At 42.8% G+C, this 19,136-nt stretch overlaps 3 protein-coding genes across 3 annotated transcripts; 1 reads left to right on the top strand and 2 right to left on the bottom strand.

Annotated features, from left to right (window-relative positions):
• Positions 1-892: 892 nt before the first annotated feature.
• LOC134554334 (olfactory receptor 6Y1-like) lies at positions 893-1,855 on the bottom strand. The gene has a single exon (XM_063404891.1). The coding sequence runs from the start codon at positions 1,838-1,840 to the stop codon at positions 893-895; it is 948 nt and encodes a 315-aa protein (XP_063260961.1). The 5' UTR covers positions 1,841-1,855.
• Positions 1,856-5,125: 3,270 nt separating this feature from the next.
• LOC134553835 (olfactory receptor 6B1-like) lies at positions 5,126-6,539 on the bottom strand. The gene has a single exon (XM_063403963.1). The coding sequence runs from the start codon at positions 6,527-6,529 to the stop codon at positions 5,570-5,572; it is 960 nt and encodes a 319-aa protein (XP_063260033.1). The 5' UTR covers positions 6,530-6,539; the 3' UTR covers positions 5,126-5,569.
• Positions 6,540-11,774: 5,235 nt separating this feature from the next.
• Positions 11,775-18,788, top strand: LOC134553842 (histo-blood group ABO system transferase 1-like). The gene is made up of 5 exons (XM_063403974.1): positions 11,775-12,282; positions 13,238-13,306; positions 15,244-15,282; positions 16,562-16,696; positions 17,947-18,788. The coding sequence occupies exons 1-5, from the start codon at positions 12,218-12,220 to the stop codon at positions 18,602-18,604; spliced, it is 966 nt and encodes a 321-aa protein (XP_063260044.1). The 5' UTR covers positions 11,775-12,217; the 3' UTR covers positions 18,605-18,788.
• Positions 18,789-19,136: the final 348 nt, after the last annotated feature.

Here is a 19,136-nt window from a genome sequence, read left to right as displayed (position 1 = left end):
GTGATAGTCTGAACACAAAGCAGTTTTATTAGAGGCACCGTTTTATTTCTAACTGATAATCAGATTTTCTCACAGACGATCCCTGTTCTGCTCAGATTCACCAGCTGTGTTTCCAGTCTCCTGCATGAGCTCATGATGAAATCATGATCACTGCTGATGAAATACTGCTGGATCCAAGGCTCGTGCAGCCTGAAGGAAGTATTGAAGTAATTTATCCTTTCTGGCGTGTCTGAATTTCTTCATGGAAGACATCATTTGTTGTGCATTGAGGTTATTTAGGGTGCCTTGGTCCTGTTGTGAAGCTGAGAGGAGGCCAAGTGACAACGCAGCTGTAACGTGAATACAACAAGCAACTCACATTATACCTTCTCTAATGCCATATTAGAAATTTTTTCTTCTTCACAGGATGGTTCCTTTTATCCTACATCAGGTTACCAAGAATTCTACTATTACCCATCCTTTTCTGCTGCCTGTTTCTTTCAAGGGATAATAACAAAATCTTGGACTAAATAATTCACACATAGCTGATTTTCACATGCATTTTACAATGTTTTCTGAGCTCTATTCCATCTAGGACAAACAAATCTAGGGTTCATTTCCAAACATCTTTAAAAACAGAGCAGTCATTCAGCCTGAGACTTTTTAAGAAAGGGTGACATCATAGATACTTAGGGGAAAAACAAGCAAAAAACCCCAAACCCACACATCTCCAGTCAAAGCCATAGTAAATACATAGATCTAACTCAGATATATTGAGGCCTAGTTCAATAAATATGAGTAGTGTTTGCACAAATAGGAGAGTTTGGCATGGATTAAGGTCTGGACCTCCTGACTTCAGCTCATCAGCACTGACAGTTGATCCTCACAAGCAAAGCCCCTTCTCTGGGACTGTTCAGCTGATTCCTTTGGTGTGTCTTCTGCAAGTAAAAGTCTTTCTCATGGCAAACCTGACTTCTTTGTTTCTAAGACAATATATGAGAGGATTCAGGAGTGGCACGACCACCGTGTACAGGACTGACACCAGCTTGTTGGCACTGTAGGTGTACATGAGCTTGGGGTGGGCATAAGTGAAAAGAGTGGTGGAGTAGAACAAAACCACCACGGCCAGGTGGGAGCTGCAGGTGGAAAAAGCCTTTTGCCTCCCCTGAGAGGAAGGAATCTTCAACACAGTGAACAGGATGCAAATATAGGAGGCCACCACGGTGCACAGGGGCACCATGATCACCAGCAGAGCCAAGATGAAGTCCACCAGCTCAGCCAGGGAGGGATCGCTGCAGGAGATGTTCAGGAGGGGTGAGATGTCACAGAAATAGTGGTTGATTTTGTCCACATCACAGAATGAGAGCCGGGCTATGAAGCTCAGCTTGATGGAAGAGGTGGCCAAGCCACACATCCAACAGGCAGCGATCAGCTGAGCACAGAGCCTGTGGCTCATGATGAGGGGGTACCTGAGGGGTTTGCAGATGGCCACAAAGCGGTCGTAGGCCATGGCAGCTAACAGAACATACTCAGTGCAAACAAAAGTCACAAAGAAATGCAGCTGTGCCAGGCAGCCCTGCAATGAGATACGTTTGTCAGGAGACAGCACATCTACGATCATCTTTGGCTCAATGACAGACACATACCAGATCTCTAGGAAAGACAGATTCCCTAGGAAGAGGTACATGGGTTTGTGCAGGCTGTGGTTATTTCGGATGGTGAGAATGACAAGGAAGTTTTCCAAAACAGTTAATAAATAAGCCAGAAGTAAAGCAGAGAAGAGAAGCAGCTGCTGTTCAGCAGTGGTGGGAAAATCCAGGAGAATGAAATACATGACTTTGGTTTCATTCCTCCCACCCATTCTGTAGAAGAAAGATGAACCTTATCCACCTGCAATAAATTAATACAATGACACCTAACTACACAGGCTTAAATCCACAGCCATATGTTACACCACCACTTAAAGACACTGTAAAAGTTCAGACATTTTGTTGCTGGATTTTTAGAAATTAACTTTGTGAAATTCATCAGCTCAATTCAGAATTTTTCATTTAAAAAAATAAAGCATGCTTTTAAATTTACATTTCATGGAGGCAAATGTACATTACAAATCTTGTTTCATCTAAGACAAATGATAAATGATGCTAATATATTATCCACCCAGTATAAAGAAATCACAGGTTATGAGCATACAGATAGACATTCACATTTCCAATGCTTTAGTTTCTACATCTAAACATTTCTTACATGTTATATCATATATATTCCATGAGCTGTAAGGGAAATGTGAAGCACCACAAGGATATATTCATTTTGATAATAAAAAAACCCCTCCAACAAATCTGAAGGAGCCCACTAGAGGTTTCCATATCTGGCTCTGAGCCCACTTACATCTACACAAATTCTATTGAGATGGTACACATAGCATCCCAGATACAGCATAAGTGCAAGCAAATTATAGTTCTGGGTCTGGTTTGTTTGCAACTAAATCAGATTCATCCTTCAAAAATAAGAATGTTTCAGCCTGTGCTATGAAAAAGAAAACTGTTCTCAACCTTCTGTAGTGGGAATCCACTGCCTTAGTTGATCCTGGAGAATATGATCAGTAGGGTACAGATGAAGTGTGGACTGATATGTGAGTTGTGTGATTTATACCAGCACAGATAAACCAACACTTTATTTAGCTTTGGTGTCTCATGAGATCTGAGTCAGAAATCACAGCTAAGCTCCCAATGGAAGCAATCACAGAAAGAGGAGGGATATTATTGTTTCCTCTGTGATTCCATGCAGAGTAGAAAAAACTATGAAGATTTTTTTTTCCTGAGACACTGAACAATGAAAAAATACCAGCTGGTGTCTACTGATTTGTATAGGGCAGAGGAAACTAAAAACATACCCTGAGGCAGAGCATATGGCAGTCTTTTACCAAAAGATAATCTAGAAAAATATTTTAGATTAGTGCCCTAATCTATATCAGTAGCCTTAACTTTTGGAGTGAGTGATTTTGGGTGAGTGTAGTTTCACCCACACTGGAGTTATGTGTACAATATTCAGACACACCAAAAGCCAAGCTATGCTTTTTATGAATTTTATTCTACAGTGCAAATATGTTAAGAGCAAAAGGAGGATCAGGATGAAGTCAGTTGATTCCCAAGTGGAGCTGAGGTGCTGCTGCAGGATTCTGTAGCATGAAGAATACAAAACCTGGTCTGGTCCCCTCCACACTGCCAGGGGGGGCAGTCCCTGGAGTCAGCTATTTGTAAAATCACCTTCCAGCTGGTCCCATGTGAACCAAATACCTTCTTAAGCCAGAACCATGATTAAAATTACATTCTTACAGTGAGAATTATGGGAGTTTAGCATCCAGGAGAGCTGGAATTACAGAAGTTATTTGGCTTTTGGAGCATAGAGTTTGATTTATTTTGCAAATATGTAAGAATCTGGTGACATTTGACATACCTGATGGGATGCTGGTTGAATTCTAACTGCTGGCCAAAGCCATATGTGCATGCTCAGGAATGTATGGGCATCTGATGAAGATGTAAGTGCATTATTTAAAATAGTGTAAGTGCACAGAGAAGGGAGAGCAGTGCTGTCAGAAGCATGAGGGTGAGTTCTTACCTCATTTCTGTTAGGCTGGTGAGGGTCCAGCTAGCATGGACCAATTTGGGGATCCCTGCAATTCAAGGAAAATGTGGATAAACTAGAGAGGTGCTTACTAAAGCCTGCTAAGATGTGAAGATATGACTCAGAGTACATGCACCACGAAAAGAAGTTGATGTAGCTGGGTTTGTTCAATATGGGCTGTTGGAGGCTGCGCTGTGGTCTAACAGTGAGAAGCTACAAAAAGGGACAAAGACAATGATTTACAACTCAGTAGCTCCTACTCAGGCCATTAGAAGATGTGAGGTCAGAACTGTACTCCAACTGTTTGCCTGAGAGATTTCCCTCTGACATTTTCAGCTCTCAGCTAGTCCAAGCCACATCTGACATAATGGAGACATGGGGAGAGTTATGCTATAAAAGGGAACTCAATTTATATATATTCATATATAAAATATGTTCACATCTGGAGTACTGCATCCAGTTCTTGGCTCCCCAGTGGAAGAGTGACATGGATATACTGGAGAGTAGCCATTCCCTGGATAATATTGAACATATTGCTCATGTGTTCAAATCCACTCAGTGGGTACCTACAGCCAGATTCTCTTCCTAAACATCAATTTCTGTTGCAGTTTGAGATGCCACAGGCTTTTCCATTTGACATCCAGATCAAAGAATCATACAAAAACTTGGGTTGGAAGGACAGAACTTTACTTCCAGAATGTTTTAACTCACCTGGCTGTCACAAACATATTTCAGGGTGGTCAGGTTTTTCAGGGACTTGTCAGGCCAAGCTTTGAGAAGCTCAAAGGACAGAGATTTCATTACGTTTCTGGGACTGTGTTGTGGTGCTTCACCACTCTGATTGATTCTGGTTTTTGATATTTTCCTTTTTTTTGGACTATCTTATCTGAATTTAATTTGTTGCTTTTGTCTTTTCAGGCATGCACCATTAAGAACTGCATCTATCTCTATAACACTCTTCAGGTGGTGGCTGGTGACTGCAGCTAAACACTTCCTCAACATTTTCTTTCCCAGACTTTTAAAACTGCTTCCATCTGTCTCTCTCTGTGTGCTGTGTGGTCCCACCCTTCTTTCATTTGGACTGTCCATTTTGTCCTTCTTGTAGTGGGAAGTGCCAAACTGGACACAGTAATGTTGATAGAGTCTGTTTGTTACTCTGGGCAGCAAACAGACTCAAGGGTCATTTGCCAGCAGGCCTGCCGGTGCAAGATTTTGCATTTGTGTGTTAAATTACCTAAAGTTCTTCCTGACCCTGTCCTTTGAATGTTACTTTAGGAAAGACCTGTGTTTAGACAACTGATTCTTCTCTTAGTGCTTATATCTCCTCATGAAATGTTGAAGGACTACAGGAAAATAACATTTAAAAATCAGGAGGCTCATTTAGCATTTAAAATGGAAAGTAAACTGTGCAAATTAACCCTCTTCCCCAAAAGTAAAGGTTTGTTTTCTGAATCTGATTTACTTTCCAAAGTTATATTTGAAGTTAATAAAGAAGAAACTTCTCAGTGGTGGTTCATGGTCTCCCATCACAGCTATCTAAAATGATTTATTGTCTGAATTACTGAAGTTCCCATCCTCATTCCTGTGAAGAAAGTTGACATAACAATTTATTTGGTGCCTCAGGTTCTTGAATCCTAGTTTCATGTTAAGTTGGATCAAGGTCAGAACGCAATTTTGTTCTTTGATGCATACCAAAACAAATAAATTAGGAGAAGGCAATTATGTTTATTGCCTTTTCTGCTCCTCAGGAATGATGTGTGATGTGTTCAGTTATAAAAACCTTTTACATTGACATAGGTTCATAGATTTTAGCTGAACATACAGATTGACTCGGGAGAAGGAGTTGTTAAGCACTGATGTTGAAAGAGAACCCTAACAACCATTTCTGTCAAAGTAAAAATCTTATCAGACCTTCATAGGATTCGGACACATTCAGTTGGAAGATTATCTCCCAAGCATTACATTAATGATCTGATGCAGAAACTCTGGAGAGAGCAGCCCTGCTACACAAGACCTTCACTAAAGTGTCCTTTACTTCCTGGTTCCTCAGGCAGTAAATGAATGGATTTAGCATTGGGGTGACGATGGTATAAATGATGGAAACCAGCTTGTTGAGATCCCTGGAGTTCACACTCCTGGGCCGAGCATACATGAAGAGCGTGGCCGAGAAGAAAATGACCACCACAGCCAGGTGAGAAGTGCAGGTGGAGAAGGCTTTCTTCCTGTTCTGGGCCTTGGGAATGAGCAAAATGGTGCTGATTATGCAGGCGTAGGAAACGACGATGACAGAAAGGGGGATCAGCAAATTGAACAAGGCCGCGACGAAGTCCACCAGCTCGGCGAGGCGCCGCTGGGCGCACGAGAGGTTGAGCAGCGGGCTGATGTCGCAGTAGAAGTGGTTGATGAGGCCGGGCCCGCAGAAGGAGAGCTGGGAGATGAAGGAGACCTTGAGCACGGCCACCAGGAAGCCGAGCAGCCAGGAGGCGGCGGCCAGGCGCAGGCAGGCCCCGCGGCTCATGGCCAGCGCGTAGCGCAGCGGGGCGCAGATGGCGGCGTAGCGGTCGTAGGCCATGACGGCCAGCAGGACGCACTCCGTGCACACCAGGGCGATGAAAAAGTACAGCTGGGCCATGCAGCCTGCGAAGGAGATGCTCTTGCTCCTCGTCACAAGGGTGACCAGCAGCTTGGGGACGGTGACGGAGATGTAGCAGGCCTCCAGGAAGGCCAGGTGGCCCAGGAAGAAGTACATGGGCTTGTGGAGCTGGGGATTGGTGACGACCAAAGCGATGATGACGATGTTCTCTGTGACAGTCAGCAAATACACGGCGAGGAAAATCACAAACAGCAGGGCCTGTAGCTCTGCAGTGGTAGGGAATCCCAAGAGGATGAACTCATGGATGTAGGTATCATTTTCTTGGACCATGATGACCTTGAATACCTGGAATGTACAAGGAGGAAAAAGGAAAGAAATAGGGAATGTTTTGAATTATCTCCCCTAAGCATCCTCTTCATACTGGACTTGCAAATACACAGTTTAAGCAGAGATTCCACACCAGTCACTTAATTGACATTCCTAATCATTTAACCACTTCTGAATTTTTTTGTGTCCTACAGCAGGATTGGTGATTCAGGCTCCAGAAAATATTTGGGCTTCACTGAATTTCTTCACAGACCTTCTTACCCCTATCTTCACTTACAACACGGTCAAAGGGGAAGAGACAACATTATTAAATGAGCATTTGATCTCAGTTCTGAGCTACCCCCCACTCTTGCTGAGTCACTGAACTCATGCACAGCAAACTTGGCTTGAGCTGTTTTACTGCCTCCCTTACTCTTGAATATTTGCAGAAGAAAATGAGTGTTTGTTCTCTCACATAGAGTACTTTAAAGAAGTTTGCTAGGGTAAAAGGATATATACATTTGGGTTTTTTCTTTTGAAATCAGAAAATTCTGTGCATCTGAAAATTTCTCCAATTTTCAATGGACTGACTAAAATAGGTCACTTCTCCCCCCAAGTAACAGTTTTTACACAGAATCTTGGACTACAATAATTACAGTAGCCATCCATATTTTTCTTCTGTATTATTCAATAGAATTAATCTTGATTTTACACAAAATACCTGAAGTTTGATGTTTATGCCTCTTCTTTTCCACTTCCTAGGGAAGATTTCAAACAACACTTTTTTACCTATTCCTGCACATTCCTATCCAATACTCAACTGACTTTCTAGAATGATGTTCAGTATTTGCTATTCACAAAATATTTTTCATATAAAATATTAAGGAAAAAATCCATTAATGTTATGAATTAAAAGAAAGATATATTTTTGTGATATCATTATTTATTTGTCTTTGAGTTTCAAAATATTAATTTCAAATTAGATTTTTCTCTTGCATATGGATAATCTGTGTAAAATCAACCTGTTTACATAACTTACATTTTTCATTAGGAGTACATCACTGCTGCCAAATAATAAAGTGACAGAATACTAAATATGAAATTATATTTCATTTCTATGGATGGCTTTCACATCTCCCAGCCTTCCATGAGATTTAAGCCATGGTAAATACTGACAGGTAAGGCAGGTAACCCATTTTCCAGTATAGCCAGTAGAGATTCAAGCAGCACAAGCACAAAACCTAATTAAAGTGATTTAGCATGCTACAGAATACAAACCATAATTGAAAAGTGCCTCAATGGAAAGCACACCAAAAAGAGAAAAGAAAAATTATGGTTCCCCTTTCCAACACAGGCTTTTAAAATTCCATATCTACTTTATAGTACCTTAGAATATTGACTGGCACTACTTTAATTTTAAAAGGATGATTAATTGGAGGATTTCAGGTACCTGTCCTCAAATAACAGATCATTCTCAGGTGGCACAGAAAGATAAATTCCATGTTTCAAGAACGAAGCTTTTCAGGGTAAAAATAATGGTGAAATTTTTTTACATTCTAGTCCACTGAAAGTAGAATACAAATGGCTTTTTAACCACATAAACATGTTCAGAAGTACTGCTACTGCACTGAAAACACAGAGGGAGAGTGAGTGAAAGGTTATATTTAACTTATACTCTCAACAGAGGTCATAAGATTTTTAAAAGCACACAAAGTACAGTAAGAAAATTCCACATTTCTAATCTTTTAATCTGTTAAGTCCAGCTCTGTTTTCCTTTCCAAGCAGTCCCTCTCTCTTCTCTCTTACACTCTGAGAAATATTTCCATGTTTCTCTTGAAAACTACTCACAGGTTCACAAATCCCAGAATGTGTTGGGTTGGAAGAGCTTTAAATCCCATCCCACCCCTGCCATGGCAGGGACACGTTCCACTGTCCCAGACTGCTCCCAGCCCTGTCCAGCCTGGCCTGGGCACTGCCAGGGATCCAGGGGCAGCCACAGCTGCTCTGGGCACCTGTGCCCACCCTCCCAGGGAACGATTTCTTCCCAATATCTGATCTAAACTTACTCCATTTCAGTTTGAAGCCGTTCCCCCCTGTCCTGTGGCTCCAGTTCCTGATGAGAACTGGGAATGCCCTTTCCAAGGCACTCACAACTTACATTGGAACCCTCAGAGCTCAGGTGAGATCAGATGAGAAGAAACACCTCTAACAAACCTAGAGAAAATGCAATTAAATGCTCTTTGTCTGAACAAGAGATCAGTATCTGTGCTTCTTTCTCTCCTTCATTCAGCCAAACCTTACCCCTCTGCTTTCCTGCTTCTCTCCTCGAAGCCGGCGGGTTTGTAAAAAGCTGTGAGCACAAACGGTTCCTGCAGGCTTCTGTCGCTTCAGCTGAGCCCAAGATTTCCCAGGATGGTAAAATATCTCTCAGTACATCATCCTTCAAAGCCCAAGAGAACTGGGAACAGAAGCAGAGGGAATAAATTTCCCTCCTTTCTAAACCTCACCAAAGGTGTTGCTCTGCTGGTGGTTGCTTGTTTGCTTGTTAATTTTTTAGGTGCTAACTACCTGTTATATACCTGCCCTATTCATATTTTTCTTTTCTCTCTTTCTTTCTCCAAAGTCACTGCTGTGTGTGTGACAAGGCATCAGACCAGAACTCAGGACATTTGTACTTTGCTGGTGGCTCATGATAGGCAGCTCTGACCAAGAAAACTTTTCACTTACCAGTGCCTTTCTCCATGCATTAAATAATTATTGCACTGGTCTTGAATATTACTTGAGGTTCCACACAGAAAGTAGTGCCCAAGCATAAGTATCAATGATATTTTAGGTGTGAAAGACACCATTCAGAGGGGAAATCCAACTCCCTACATGCCTACAGCTTAGAGTGAGATACAGCCCAGAGGAGAGGACACTGAAATACAAGTGAGAATAATGCAAATTTCCATGTGTGAGCTACATGACTGAACTCCCAGTAACGTCAACAAAAAAAAGTCTGGGCAGTATTTCATCTCATTTAAAAGTAACCAAATTGTTTGGGATCCAAGTTCCAAAATGTGCATCTTTTCAAACACTGCTGAGTGATCTTCACGGCCTCCAGCTCTGTATTTCCTGGGATCTTCCAGACCTATGAAATAACCTGGAAATGTTTATTTCTCTCCTGTGACTACTACAAGAAGCACTTTCATTTCAGTGTGGTTGGAAATGTCTGTATTACAGTTATTTGCCTGTAGGACAGTTCTTATTAAAAAATTACATTCCAAAAATAAAAAAAGATCTCCATATTGGAAGTTCAGGGAGTCTGCAAACTTGGGGTAAATGACTTCATTACCTGGAGCTGTAATTGGAAAATTAACCCCCAATATGCACATGGCCCAAACTTATAAAAGTGTGAAAATCTGTGACCCGTGGTCCATTTCTTGGTGTAGCCCTTCATCTGCCCTAAATGTACCTGAAGGCCCTTCAATAAATAGAACAACTTTTTGTCCCCTTAATTTTGTGTCCTTTTAGGGAGCCCACAAAGGCACCAGTGGCAGTGCTAGGGAATACGTGGCTGCTGCAGGTTTCCTGTTGTTTCCCCATGGCTCAGGAGAGGAGAGCACTCCCACAGGAGGTGACACGAGCACTCCCACAGGAGGTGACACGAGCACTCCCACAGGAGGTGACACCTGGGTGGGGGCCCCTGCTTGGCCCCGAGCCCGGGGTGACACAGGGCTGAGGCACAGGGAGGATCTGCTGTGCTGGCCCTGCTCAGAGCTGTGTGAGCACAGGGGAGGCAGCAGAGGAGGAGAACAGCAGCAGTTGCTGAGCTGTGAGCACTGGAAGGAGCACAGGTGAGGGTTGTGGCTGGGCATGGGCTGAGGAAGGAGGAGATGCTCGTTGGGACCTTGGGCATTGAGAATTTTAGGCTTTCTGTGCTGACAGGTAGTGACTTCAAAGAAAACTCCACATTTGAGCTGAGGCTTTGGGAGAGGCTTCTAAAATTGATTGAGAGCTCTGGGATTATGGGTGTGCAGTTTGAATAGAAGGGTGTGATATCACAGGGTGGAAAACTTAGAGTTTAAGGGTTTAGAGGATAGAATATAGAATAAAGAAATCTAGAAGAAATCTAGAAAGAAAAGAAAATTTGAATATAGACTATAGACTATAGACTATAGACTATAGACTATAGACTATAGAATATAGAATATAGAATAAAGAAATCTAGAAAGAAAAGAAAATTAGACTATAGACTATAGACTACAGACTATAGACTACAGACTACAGACTATAGACTATAGCAAGATGGAGGTTTTAAGGCACAGGCTAAGTTCTTTTTCACCTTCTTCTCCATGGGTCTGGGTCCATGAATCTACTTGATTCAGTATTTTGTAACTGGGTAGAAAAATCCGCATTGCATGCTACAGGTGGTTGGTTATTAGATTAAAGGTAAAAATAATTTAGGTGTCATTTCATAATTGGACATTTTGTTCTTAAAGGGCCTTGTAGAGAGATAGAGACAGAGCCATTTTCTACTCTGTCAGCTAGAACTCACAGCTTGTGAGACTGCAACATAGATAACAATTAATAAACACCAGAGTCCAAATATGAAATCCATCTCTTGAGCATTTAATTGTGGCTCTAACAGAAAATAAGATAAGAAACCCACAGGTGCTGAAGAGCAGCTGAAAGCAGGGATGGGAACATTGGCAAACAGAAGGATGGCACAAGAAAGATGTGGCTGGACCACAGGTGTGAACAGCCCCAGGATGGATGGAGAAGCTGAGCTGAGAAAGGATTGTGAACTTCAGCTTAGAAAGAAAGAGAACTGCAGCAGTGAGAGGCAGAGTAGAAAGGCCAAGGAATGCAAGGAAGTGAGGTCAGAAAGGAGAGCTAGATGGAAAAAAAGAGAGAGAGAAAGAAAGAGAGAGAGAAAGAGCAAAAGAGGGAAAGAAGGAAAGAGAGAAAGCGAGGAAGAGAGAGAGAAAAAGAGAAAGAGAGAGAGAGAAAGAGAGAGAGGAGAAAGAGAGAGAGAGAAAAAAGAGAAAGAGAGAGAGGAAGAGAGAGAGAGAGAAAAAAGAGAAAGAGAGAGAGGAAGAGAGAGAGAGAGAAAAAAGAGAAAGAGAGAGGAAGAGAGAGAGAGAGAAAAAAGAGAAAGAGAGAGGAAGAGAGAGAGAGAAAAAGAGAGAGAAAGAGAGAGAGAAAGAGAGAAAGGAAGAGAGAAAGAGAGAAAGAAAGAGAGAAAGGAAGAGAGAAAGAGAGAAAGAAAGAGAAGAGAAGAAGAGAGAAAGAGAGAGAAAGAAAGAGAGAAAGAGAGAGAAGGAGAGAAAGAGAGAGAGAAAGAAAGAAAGAAAAAAGAAAGAAGGTACTGGCTGGGAAAAAATAAAAACCTGATTCAGAGAAAATCTGAAATGAGCATTATTGGTTTGAACAATTTAAAATTGTTTACTATACTGTTTTAAAATGAGAGCTCAGTGTGTAGCATATCTATTGTAAAGATGTAGTTTGTGTCATAAATACCTAGATGTAAAACTTCTTATCTAGAAAAACAAATATTTCTCTGTATTGTGTCCAGACCTGCAGTGCAAAACAAAAGACTTACTGAGTATTTAATATACTGAGTATTTAATACAGTACTTTCTGCCTTTTTGGTTTTGTGTTTTGTTTTGTTTTTCTTCCACTTTGCTGTCATCCAGAGTTCACAATCTTTTTTGCAGAACTAAGGACATCATGAGAATCACAAAATTACACGGCCTGGCTATTCTAGTGACAGCAGGAATCACTGGTGCAATCTGGTGGGTGTTTAACCTTTGATAATTATTCTCAATTAGCATATATTTCCATTGCCCAGACCGAGACAGGTTTCTCCTAACTGTGCTTATGCAGATACAATGTAAGCATTTACACAAGGCTAAATTCAAAATCCCCTTTTACATTCAAAAGATGAAAATCAGCAAGGTGTGGACACTTTTAACCTCTTCTGTGAAATTCTAAAAGTATGATTAACTGTCTCTGTATATTCCTGTGAGCCCAAGTGTGAGTTTTCATGTTCACACCCCACACCTCTGTGCCCCAGACCAGCACAAGGATCCTGGCCCGGAGCTGGAACTCTGTGGAGTGGATTTAACTGAGTTTATTCTGCACCATGGTTCTTTGAGTCTGCCTTGCTTCTCATGTCTGCCACAGTGAAGCTTTCATTGTGTGCATTCAGTGCTCTGGAGCCTGAAATCAGATCAGCTGGGGTTAATTCAGAGTTTGCTGGAACAATTTGGAAGATCTGTTCCAACTGGAGGAGGTAGGACAAGCTTTTCACCCACACACTTTCTCTGCAGCAGAGCATCTGTCACAAATGCTCACACTTCTGTTTAAAACTGCAGTCAGGCTCCCCTCAGAGGAGATCCCACGTCCTGCCCAGAGCAGAGTGATGCTGTGAACACCCTGCAGCTGCACAGGCACTCCCAGCATCAGCTGAGACCAAGCTCTGCTGTAAAGCAGACACATGTCATGAGGTACAAGTAGTCTTGGGCAAATCAAATCACTCCCAGATCCTCCAAGTTAATAATTCTTCAGGTAACTTTAGGCTAAACCCCTGTCTGGAAACAGCTGAGATTTGCAAATCCTCATCACCATCCTGACGCCACAAATGTGGGTGATGTCAGCTTTGGTTTGGAGTTTCAGTCCCAAAGGAAGGGGAGGAGAGGTTGATTTTTGGTTTTATCATTGACTCGTTGCTTTCTTATCCCGTCCAAGGTACCACTACCCTTTCTCCCCAGCCAGAGGCCAGGAACAGGCAGCCTCCCCTGAAGGGGAGTCAGTTCTGTAAGTTCATTCTCATGAATTCTGTCATTCCAGCCATGAGCACAACACTATCTGAAAAAATTCATTCTCAAGCACAAGATCCATGCCCTAGAAGTGCTAATTTCCATTTTGATACAAGCTATTCTCCAGTGCCCAGCAGGTTCAGATTGCAGAGACTTAATGTGGGCAAATGTGAATTCATTGATTCCCCAAAATCATGTAAATAACCAGCTCAGTTCCTCCTGGTTTGGACTCCTAGAAGCTGACTGTCTCTGCACAAAGAATTCATCCAGGGTTCCTCTGTATTCACTGATAAAATGTGGGCCCTTTGCCATATTATCTATTCCCTCTGATTTAATGTTGTCCACAAACTTGATGAGAACCAACAGATTCTGGATATGGAATTAAGAAAGAGTTTAACCTGGTAGTTTACCAGACTGAAACTTTCTGGCTTTTGAATGCTTATTTTTATTTAACTGAACCATATTTTACTATTTTCTTTCTTTCTTTCTTTCTTTCTTTCTTTTTCTTTCTTTCTTTCTTTCTCTTTTTCTTTCTTTCTTTCTTTCTTTCTTTCTTTCTTTCTTTCTTTCTTTCTTTCTTTCTTTCTTTCTTTCTTTCTTTCTTTCTTTCTTTCTTTCTTTCTTCTTTCTTTCTTTCTTTCTTCCTTCCTTCCTTCCTTCCTTCCTTCCTTCCTTCCTTCCTTCCTTCCTTCCTTCCTTCCTTCCTTCCTTCCTTCCTTCCTTCCTTCCTTCCTTCCTTCCTTCCTTCCTTCCTTCCTTCCTTCCTTCCTTCCTTCCTTCCTTCCTTCCTTCCTTCCTTCCTTCCTTCCTTCCTTCCTTCCTTCCTTCCTTCCTTCCTTCCTTCCTTCCTTCCTTCCTTCCTTCCTTCCTTCCTTCCTTCCTTCCTTCCTTCCTTCCTTCCTTCCTTCCTTCCTTCCTTCCTTCCTTCCTTCCTTCCTTCCTTCCTTCCTTCCTTCCTTCCTTTCTTTCTTTCTTTCTTTCTTTCTTTCTTTCTTTCTTTCTTTCTTTCTTTCTTTCTTTCTTTCTTGTTTTGTTTTAGGAATTCCACTTTTCTTATCCCCACTGCTTTTTTGGCTTTGGTTTCCCCTCTTCATCCCTTCTTTTACAATACACACAACTGTGTAATTCTCTAGAAATGCTGCTCTAAGGAGTCCAGCATATATGACTAGGGGAGAAATAAACTTTAATGCTAACAGAGCAATATGACCAAAAACAATGCATTCTTTTCATAATTAATTTGAAATTAAAAAGATTCCAGGATGAGGCAGCATTTTTATACCACCACCACTCCTCCATCCCCAAAATAGTTAATATGGCTAGATATCTTTCTGGGTTTGTGTGTATGTGGTTCTTTTAATTTCCCTCTATTAGCCTTTTTAATCTGTTACTTTTAGTAAGTGTTTCTACTTCAAAGAACCCATTTTTCCTGGTGGAAAATGTCAAAATCAAGACTGGTGGTTCCCATTTAGTGAATCTCCAGGAATCTGCACAAGGAATGAGAATGGAGAGCAGTGACCTCTGCCTGTGTCCTGTGGACATCAACCCGCCAGAAAAATACAAATTTGTGCAAGGGGTTTGGCCTTATTGGACCAAGCTCTCGCTGTGTAAAAGTAAAACTGGATTTTCCAAAGATGCACCGCAGAAACAGACACGTTGAAAATCCTTTTAAAACTGAGATTAATTTGCATTCAGCTCTACTTACACCAGCTGAGTAGTCTGTAAAATGTAGTTCACATTGTATATGAACTAATATAAATAATTTAATGGTGTTTGTGGTGGAGTCTGACTGGATACTCACTGATATTGAATCACAGGGCAGTGCTGCTGAAACACAGAAAGATCTCTTGTGGGGCTCATCTCTCAGAAAATCTGAAACAATCTGAAACTTCTGTGCCGTGATGTATTTATGTAACTTTCATTTCTCCTCATTTGCAGAAAAACAGAGTTATATGAAACATCTCTGATTCTTCCATGGTGAGTGTAACCCCTCTGGCTTCATTACCATGAAATCCCTTTGTGGTCAGAAACAGAGAAAATGTTCACAAGTGTGACTGGCACAGACAGGGCAGGGCAGCTGAGAGGAAGAATGAATGAACAGGAAAGGATGTCTGACTCGAAAAGCAACTCTTCCAGAAACCATCCACCAAATGCGTGGATGAAGAATCTTTAATTTGTTACTTGCAGAAAGGAAACTGAGAAATTATGGTGAATGTTGAAAATATTTTGGTTTAATCTTATCTTAATTCATTTTTTTGCATCCTCTGTCACCAATGACCAAGCTAAAAAACAAGAGCCCTGGCTGATAATATTTTTAGTGTAACAGTCAGCACCATATATATGATGTGTAAATGCCTGTGGAAATAACATTTTAAGTCACTGGGATGAATTATTTTCAGGAATTGCCTATTATAGAGCCATTTGTGCTAGGAAAAAAACCAAAACAAAATTAAAAAGTAATAAAAGAGGTATGGACATACTGGAGAGAGTTTACCAAAGGCTCATGAAGGGACTGGAGCAATTCTCCTATGAGTTAAGGCTGAGAGAGGTGGAAGCACAGCAGAGAAAGGTCTCCCATCTGCTATGGAAAGCAGCCTGAACTTCTTAGAGCTCCAAACCCCACTCCCTGTGGGAAGGGGAAGTTCTTCTGAGTGCCAGAGATAAACCAGGAAACAACACCCTGGGAAGCATCAGGGAAATACCTGTCCATCATCCCACGGGAATTAGGGAGTGCTGTGTCCAAAACAGGGGATCAACAGCCCAGCTGAAGAGCCTCCATCAGCACACAGGGGATGAGCAGGAGGAGCAGAGATCTGTGATGCAACCAGAGATCTGTGGTGCAACCAGAGATCTGTGGTGCAACCAGAGATCTGTGGTGCAACCAGAGATCTGTGGTGCAATTGCAGTCACAGGAACGCGGTGCAGAGCTGCACCAGCTCTCCAGGACAGACAGGCTGGGAACAGGGGGTGGATGTGCTGTGCTTGGATTTGAGGAATGCATGGATTGTGAAAAGCTGCCTCTGAGGGACAGCCTGGGAGCTGGTGGGTGGAAATCAAGGGCAGACAGACATTTCTGCCCCAGGGGAAGGTGGCTCACACCTCAGATTGTGCTGACAGGACTTTCCTTGCCCCTAATGACTTCAAAGGGAGATGGGGATGATTAAGAGGCAGACATCTGTGCTGAAGAAGCCTGTGCTTTGTGTTCATGAATGTCCTGAGCCATCTAAACACTGCCCTCGTTCCCATCCCCTTGCAGGAGGCAGGATGTGCTGGTGTTGACACCGTGGCTGGCTCCAATTGTCTGGGAAGGCACGTTCAGCAGAGACATCCTGAATGCCCAGTACCTGCAGAAGAACTTGGTCACTGGACTGGTCACTTTTGCTGTGGAAAAGTATTGGCTTCTCTTTTATTCCTTGTCAAATAGTTAAACCTCTCTCACCTGGTGGTTTTGCTGCAATGCTGCTCATGGAGCACAAGTGGGAAACATTCAAAAGCTGAATATGAGCAGCTGTAGACTGGGAGGAATGTGATGTGTGAGTGTCACGTTCCAAAGTGAGGCGACTGGCTGGGACATTGCTTTGAATAGGACAAAAAATATCCCTGGAAATATAACTAGCATTTGACCTACAGAAATAAAAATTCTAGCTCCTGTCACATTTCTAACAACAAGCTTTCCCTCTATCCTGCACTAAAATATAGAAAAATTCTGTAAAGATTAGATTTTATGGGGCTTGTGTAAGAGTTTAAAGGTAAAATATTAGCTCTAGTGAAAATATTAATCACAGTGTTATCTTGGGGAGGTTCTCTATACTCCCTCTACCTCCACTGGCATCTTAGAGTTACACAGTGACTTCAGATACTTCAATGCAATCAAAACTATTTAATTGATAATTTTGACCCTCTCCTATGCAAACAGGCTGAGAGAGTTGGGGTTGTTGACAAGGCTCCAGGAAGAACTCAGAGCCCCTGCTGTACCTCAAGGGGCCCTACAGGAAAGTGGGAGAGGGATTTACAAAGGTGGGTAGTGACAGAACGGGGGAGAATGGCTTTAAACTGAAAGAGGGGAGATTTAGATCAGAAGTTAGGAAGAAATTCCTCACTGTGAGGGTGGGCAGGCCCTGGCACAGGTGCCCAGAGCAGCTGTGGCTGCCCCTGGATCCCTGGCAGTGCCCAAGGCCAGGCTGGACAGGGCTTGGAGCAGCCTGGGACAGTGGGAGGTGTCCCTGTCCATGGCAGGGGTGGAATGAAATGGTCTCTAAGTTCCCTTCCAACACAAACATTCCATGATTCTCTGTTGATTTTATGATCCTCTCCAGGAAGTTAAAATATTCCAGTGCAGGAAGAGTGCCAGGGAGCAGGTAAAAGGGAGGGATGAGAGAAAGTATTTACATTATGAAGTGACAATAGAGAGCAGCACTGGGTGGAAGGCACGTGGTCTGTGCATAGTGAAAGCTAAAATGTGCTATAATATAGACAGCAGCATGGGGAAGGCTTGAAGGGCAGCAGCTGTGTTAAATAAAGAGCACTAACATGGTAAGAAAGAGCAATGGATAGAAAAAGACCAAGAAAATGAACTTGAAAAGCTGTCATTGTTCAGCAGGAGGAGCCTCTCTCCATTCTTTTACTTTCCATGTCTCTTAGATATGTCCAGTTCGTAGAAGGGTTCATGAGATCTGCCAACAAATACTTCCTTGCTGGGCACCACGTGAATTTCTACTTGTTCACAGACAGCCCCGAGAAGATCCCTCACCTGCAGATGGCCCCTGAGAATGACCTGTTTGTCATCCCTGTCCAGAACGACTCCAGGTGGCAGGACATGCCCTGGAGCCGCATGGACACCCTCAGCTGGTACATCCAGAGGCAGTTCCAGCACGAGGTGGATTACCTGTACTGCCTGGATGTCAACGTGCAGCTCCTGGCACACGTCGGCGTGGAGATCATCGACGCCCTGGTGGCAACCATCAGCTCTTGGCAGGTCATCCCACAGCACGAGGACAGAGCCCACGAGCCACAGGCTGCCACCCCTGGGGGACAAGGGGACTTCCACTACACAGCAGGGTTCTACGGGGGCAGCGTGGCCGAGGTGTACGAGCTGACCCGAGCCTGTTCTGAAGGGGGGATGGAGGACAGAGGAAATGGGGTCGAGGCTCGGTGGCACCTCGAGAGCCACCTCAACAGGTACCTCCTGCACCACAAACCCACACGCCTGCTGTCCCCAGAGTACTACTGGGACACAGAGCTGAGCCCCAGCGTCATCCAGGTGAGGAGGATGTGCCCTGTGCACAAGGCAAGCTCCTGAAACAAAGAACTGAACATTTCTGTTGCCGTGTTTGAACAACTTGGATCACTGTGTGCACCAGCCCAACCAGCTTTAGTTATTCTTGTCAGAACTCTCAGGAATCTGTCAAGCTTACTGAGACAGAAACAGTGCTAAATTAAGAAAGAGGAGCCTGAGAAGCAGAATACCAAGAATTAGATAAAAGAGGCCCAACCAAGTGATGGACTGTGACCAATCTGATTTTCTGAGGAGTGCATGCTGGACGTGTGGGCAAGAGAGAGAGGACAATCCAACCATGCATGAACAGTGGTCTCAGACTGTGTGAAGATAATTAAATGTAACCAATAAAGGGCTTCTGCTCAATCCCACTGGTAGTGCAGAGGTCCTGAACTCCCACACTTTCCCTCTTTGCAGCCCCACTAAAGTGAGGGCAATGGGCAAAGGAAGTTTCCCTCTGTTTGTAGGACTGCACACATTTTCTGCACACCTTAGGAAGTGGGTGTCCTTAGCTAGAGACTACTAAACCCAGAAATTTCTTTTATTAGCAACTTCT

Source organism: Prinia subflava, chromosome 8 (assembly GCF_021018805.1).
Source record: "Prinia subflava isolate CZ2003 ecotype Zambia chromosome 8, Cam_Psub_1.2, whole genome shotgun sequence".
Lineage (NCBI taxonomy): Eukaryota > Metazoa > Chordata > Aves > Passeriformes > Cisticolidae > Prinia > Prinia subflava.
The sequence above is the reverse complement of the archived record's forward strand: the minus strand, read 5'-3'. Positions and strand labels throughout refer to the sequence as shown.

Bases quoted from the DNA above. Each gene is read 5' to 3' on its own strand.
- LOC134554334 (XM_063404891.1), bottom strand. From the start codon at position 1,840: ATGGGTGGGAGGAATGAAACCAAAGTCATGTATTTCATTCTCCTGGAT.
- LOC134553835 (XM_063403963.1), bottom strand. From the start codon at position 6,529: ATGGTCCAAGAAAATGATACCTACATCCATGAGTTCATCCTCTTGGGA.
- LOC134553842 (XM_063403974.1), top strand. From the start codon at position 12,218: ATGAGAATCACAAAATTACACGGCCTGGCTATTCTAGTGACAGCAGGA. The intron at 15,283-16,561 runs GTGAGTGTAACC...ATCCCCTTGCAG, and splicing joins ACATCTCTGATTCTTCCATG to GAGGCAGGATGTGCTGGTGT. The intron at 16,697-17,946 runs GTATTGGCTTCT...CATGTCTCTTAG, and splicing joins GTCACTTTTGCTGTGGAAAA to ATATGTCCAGTTCGTAGAAG.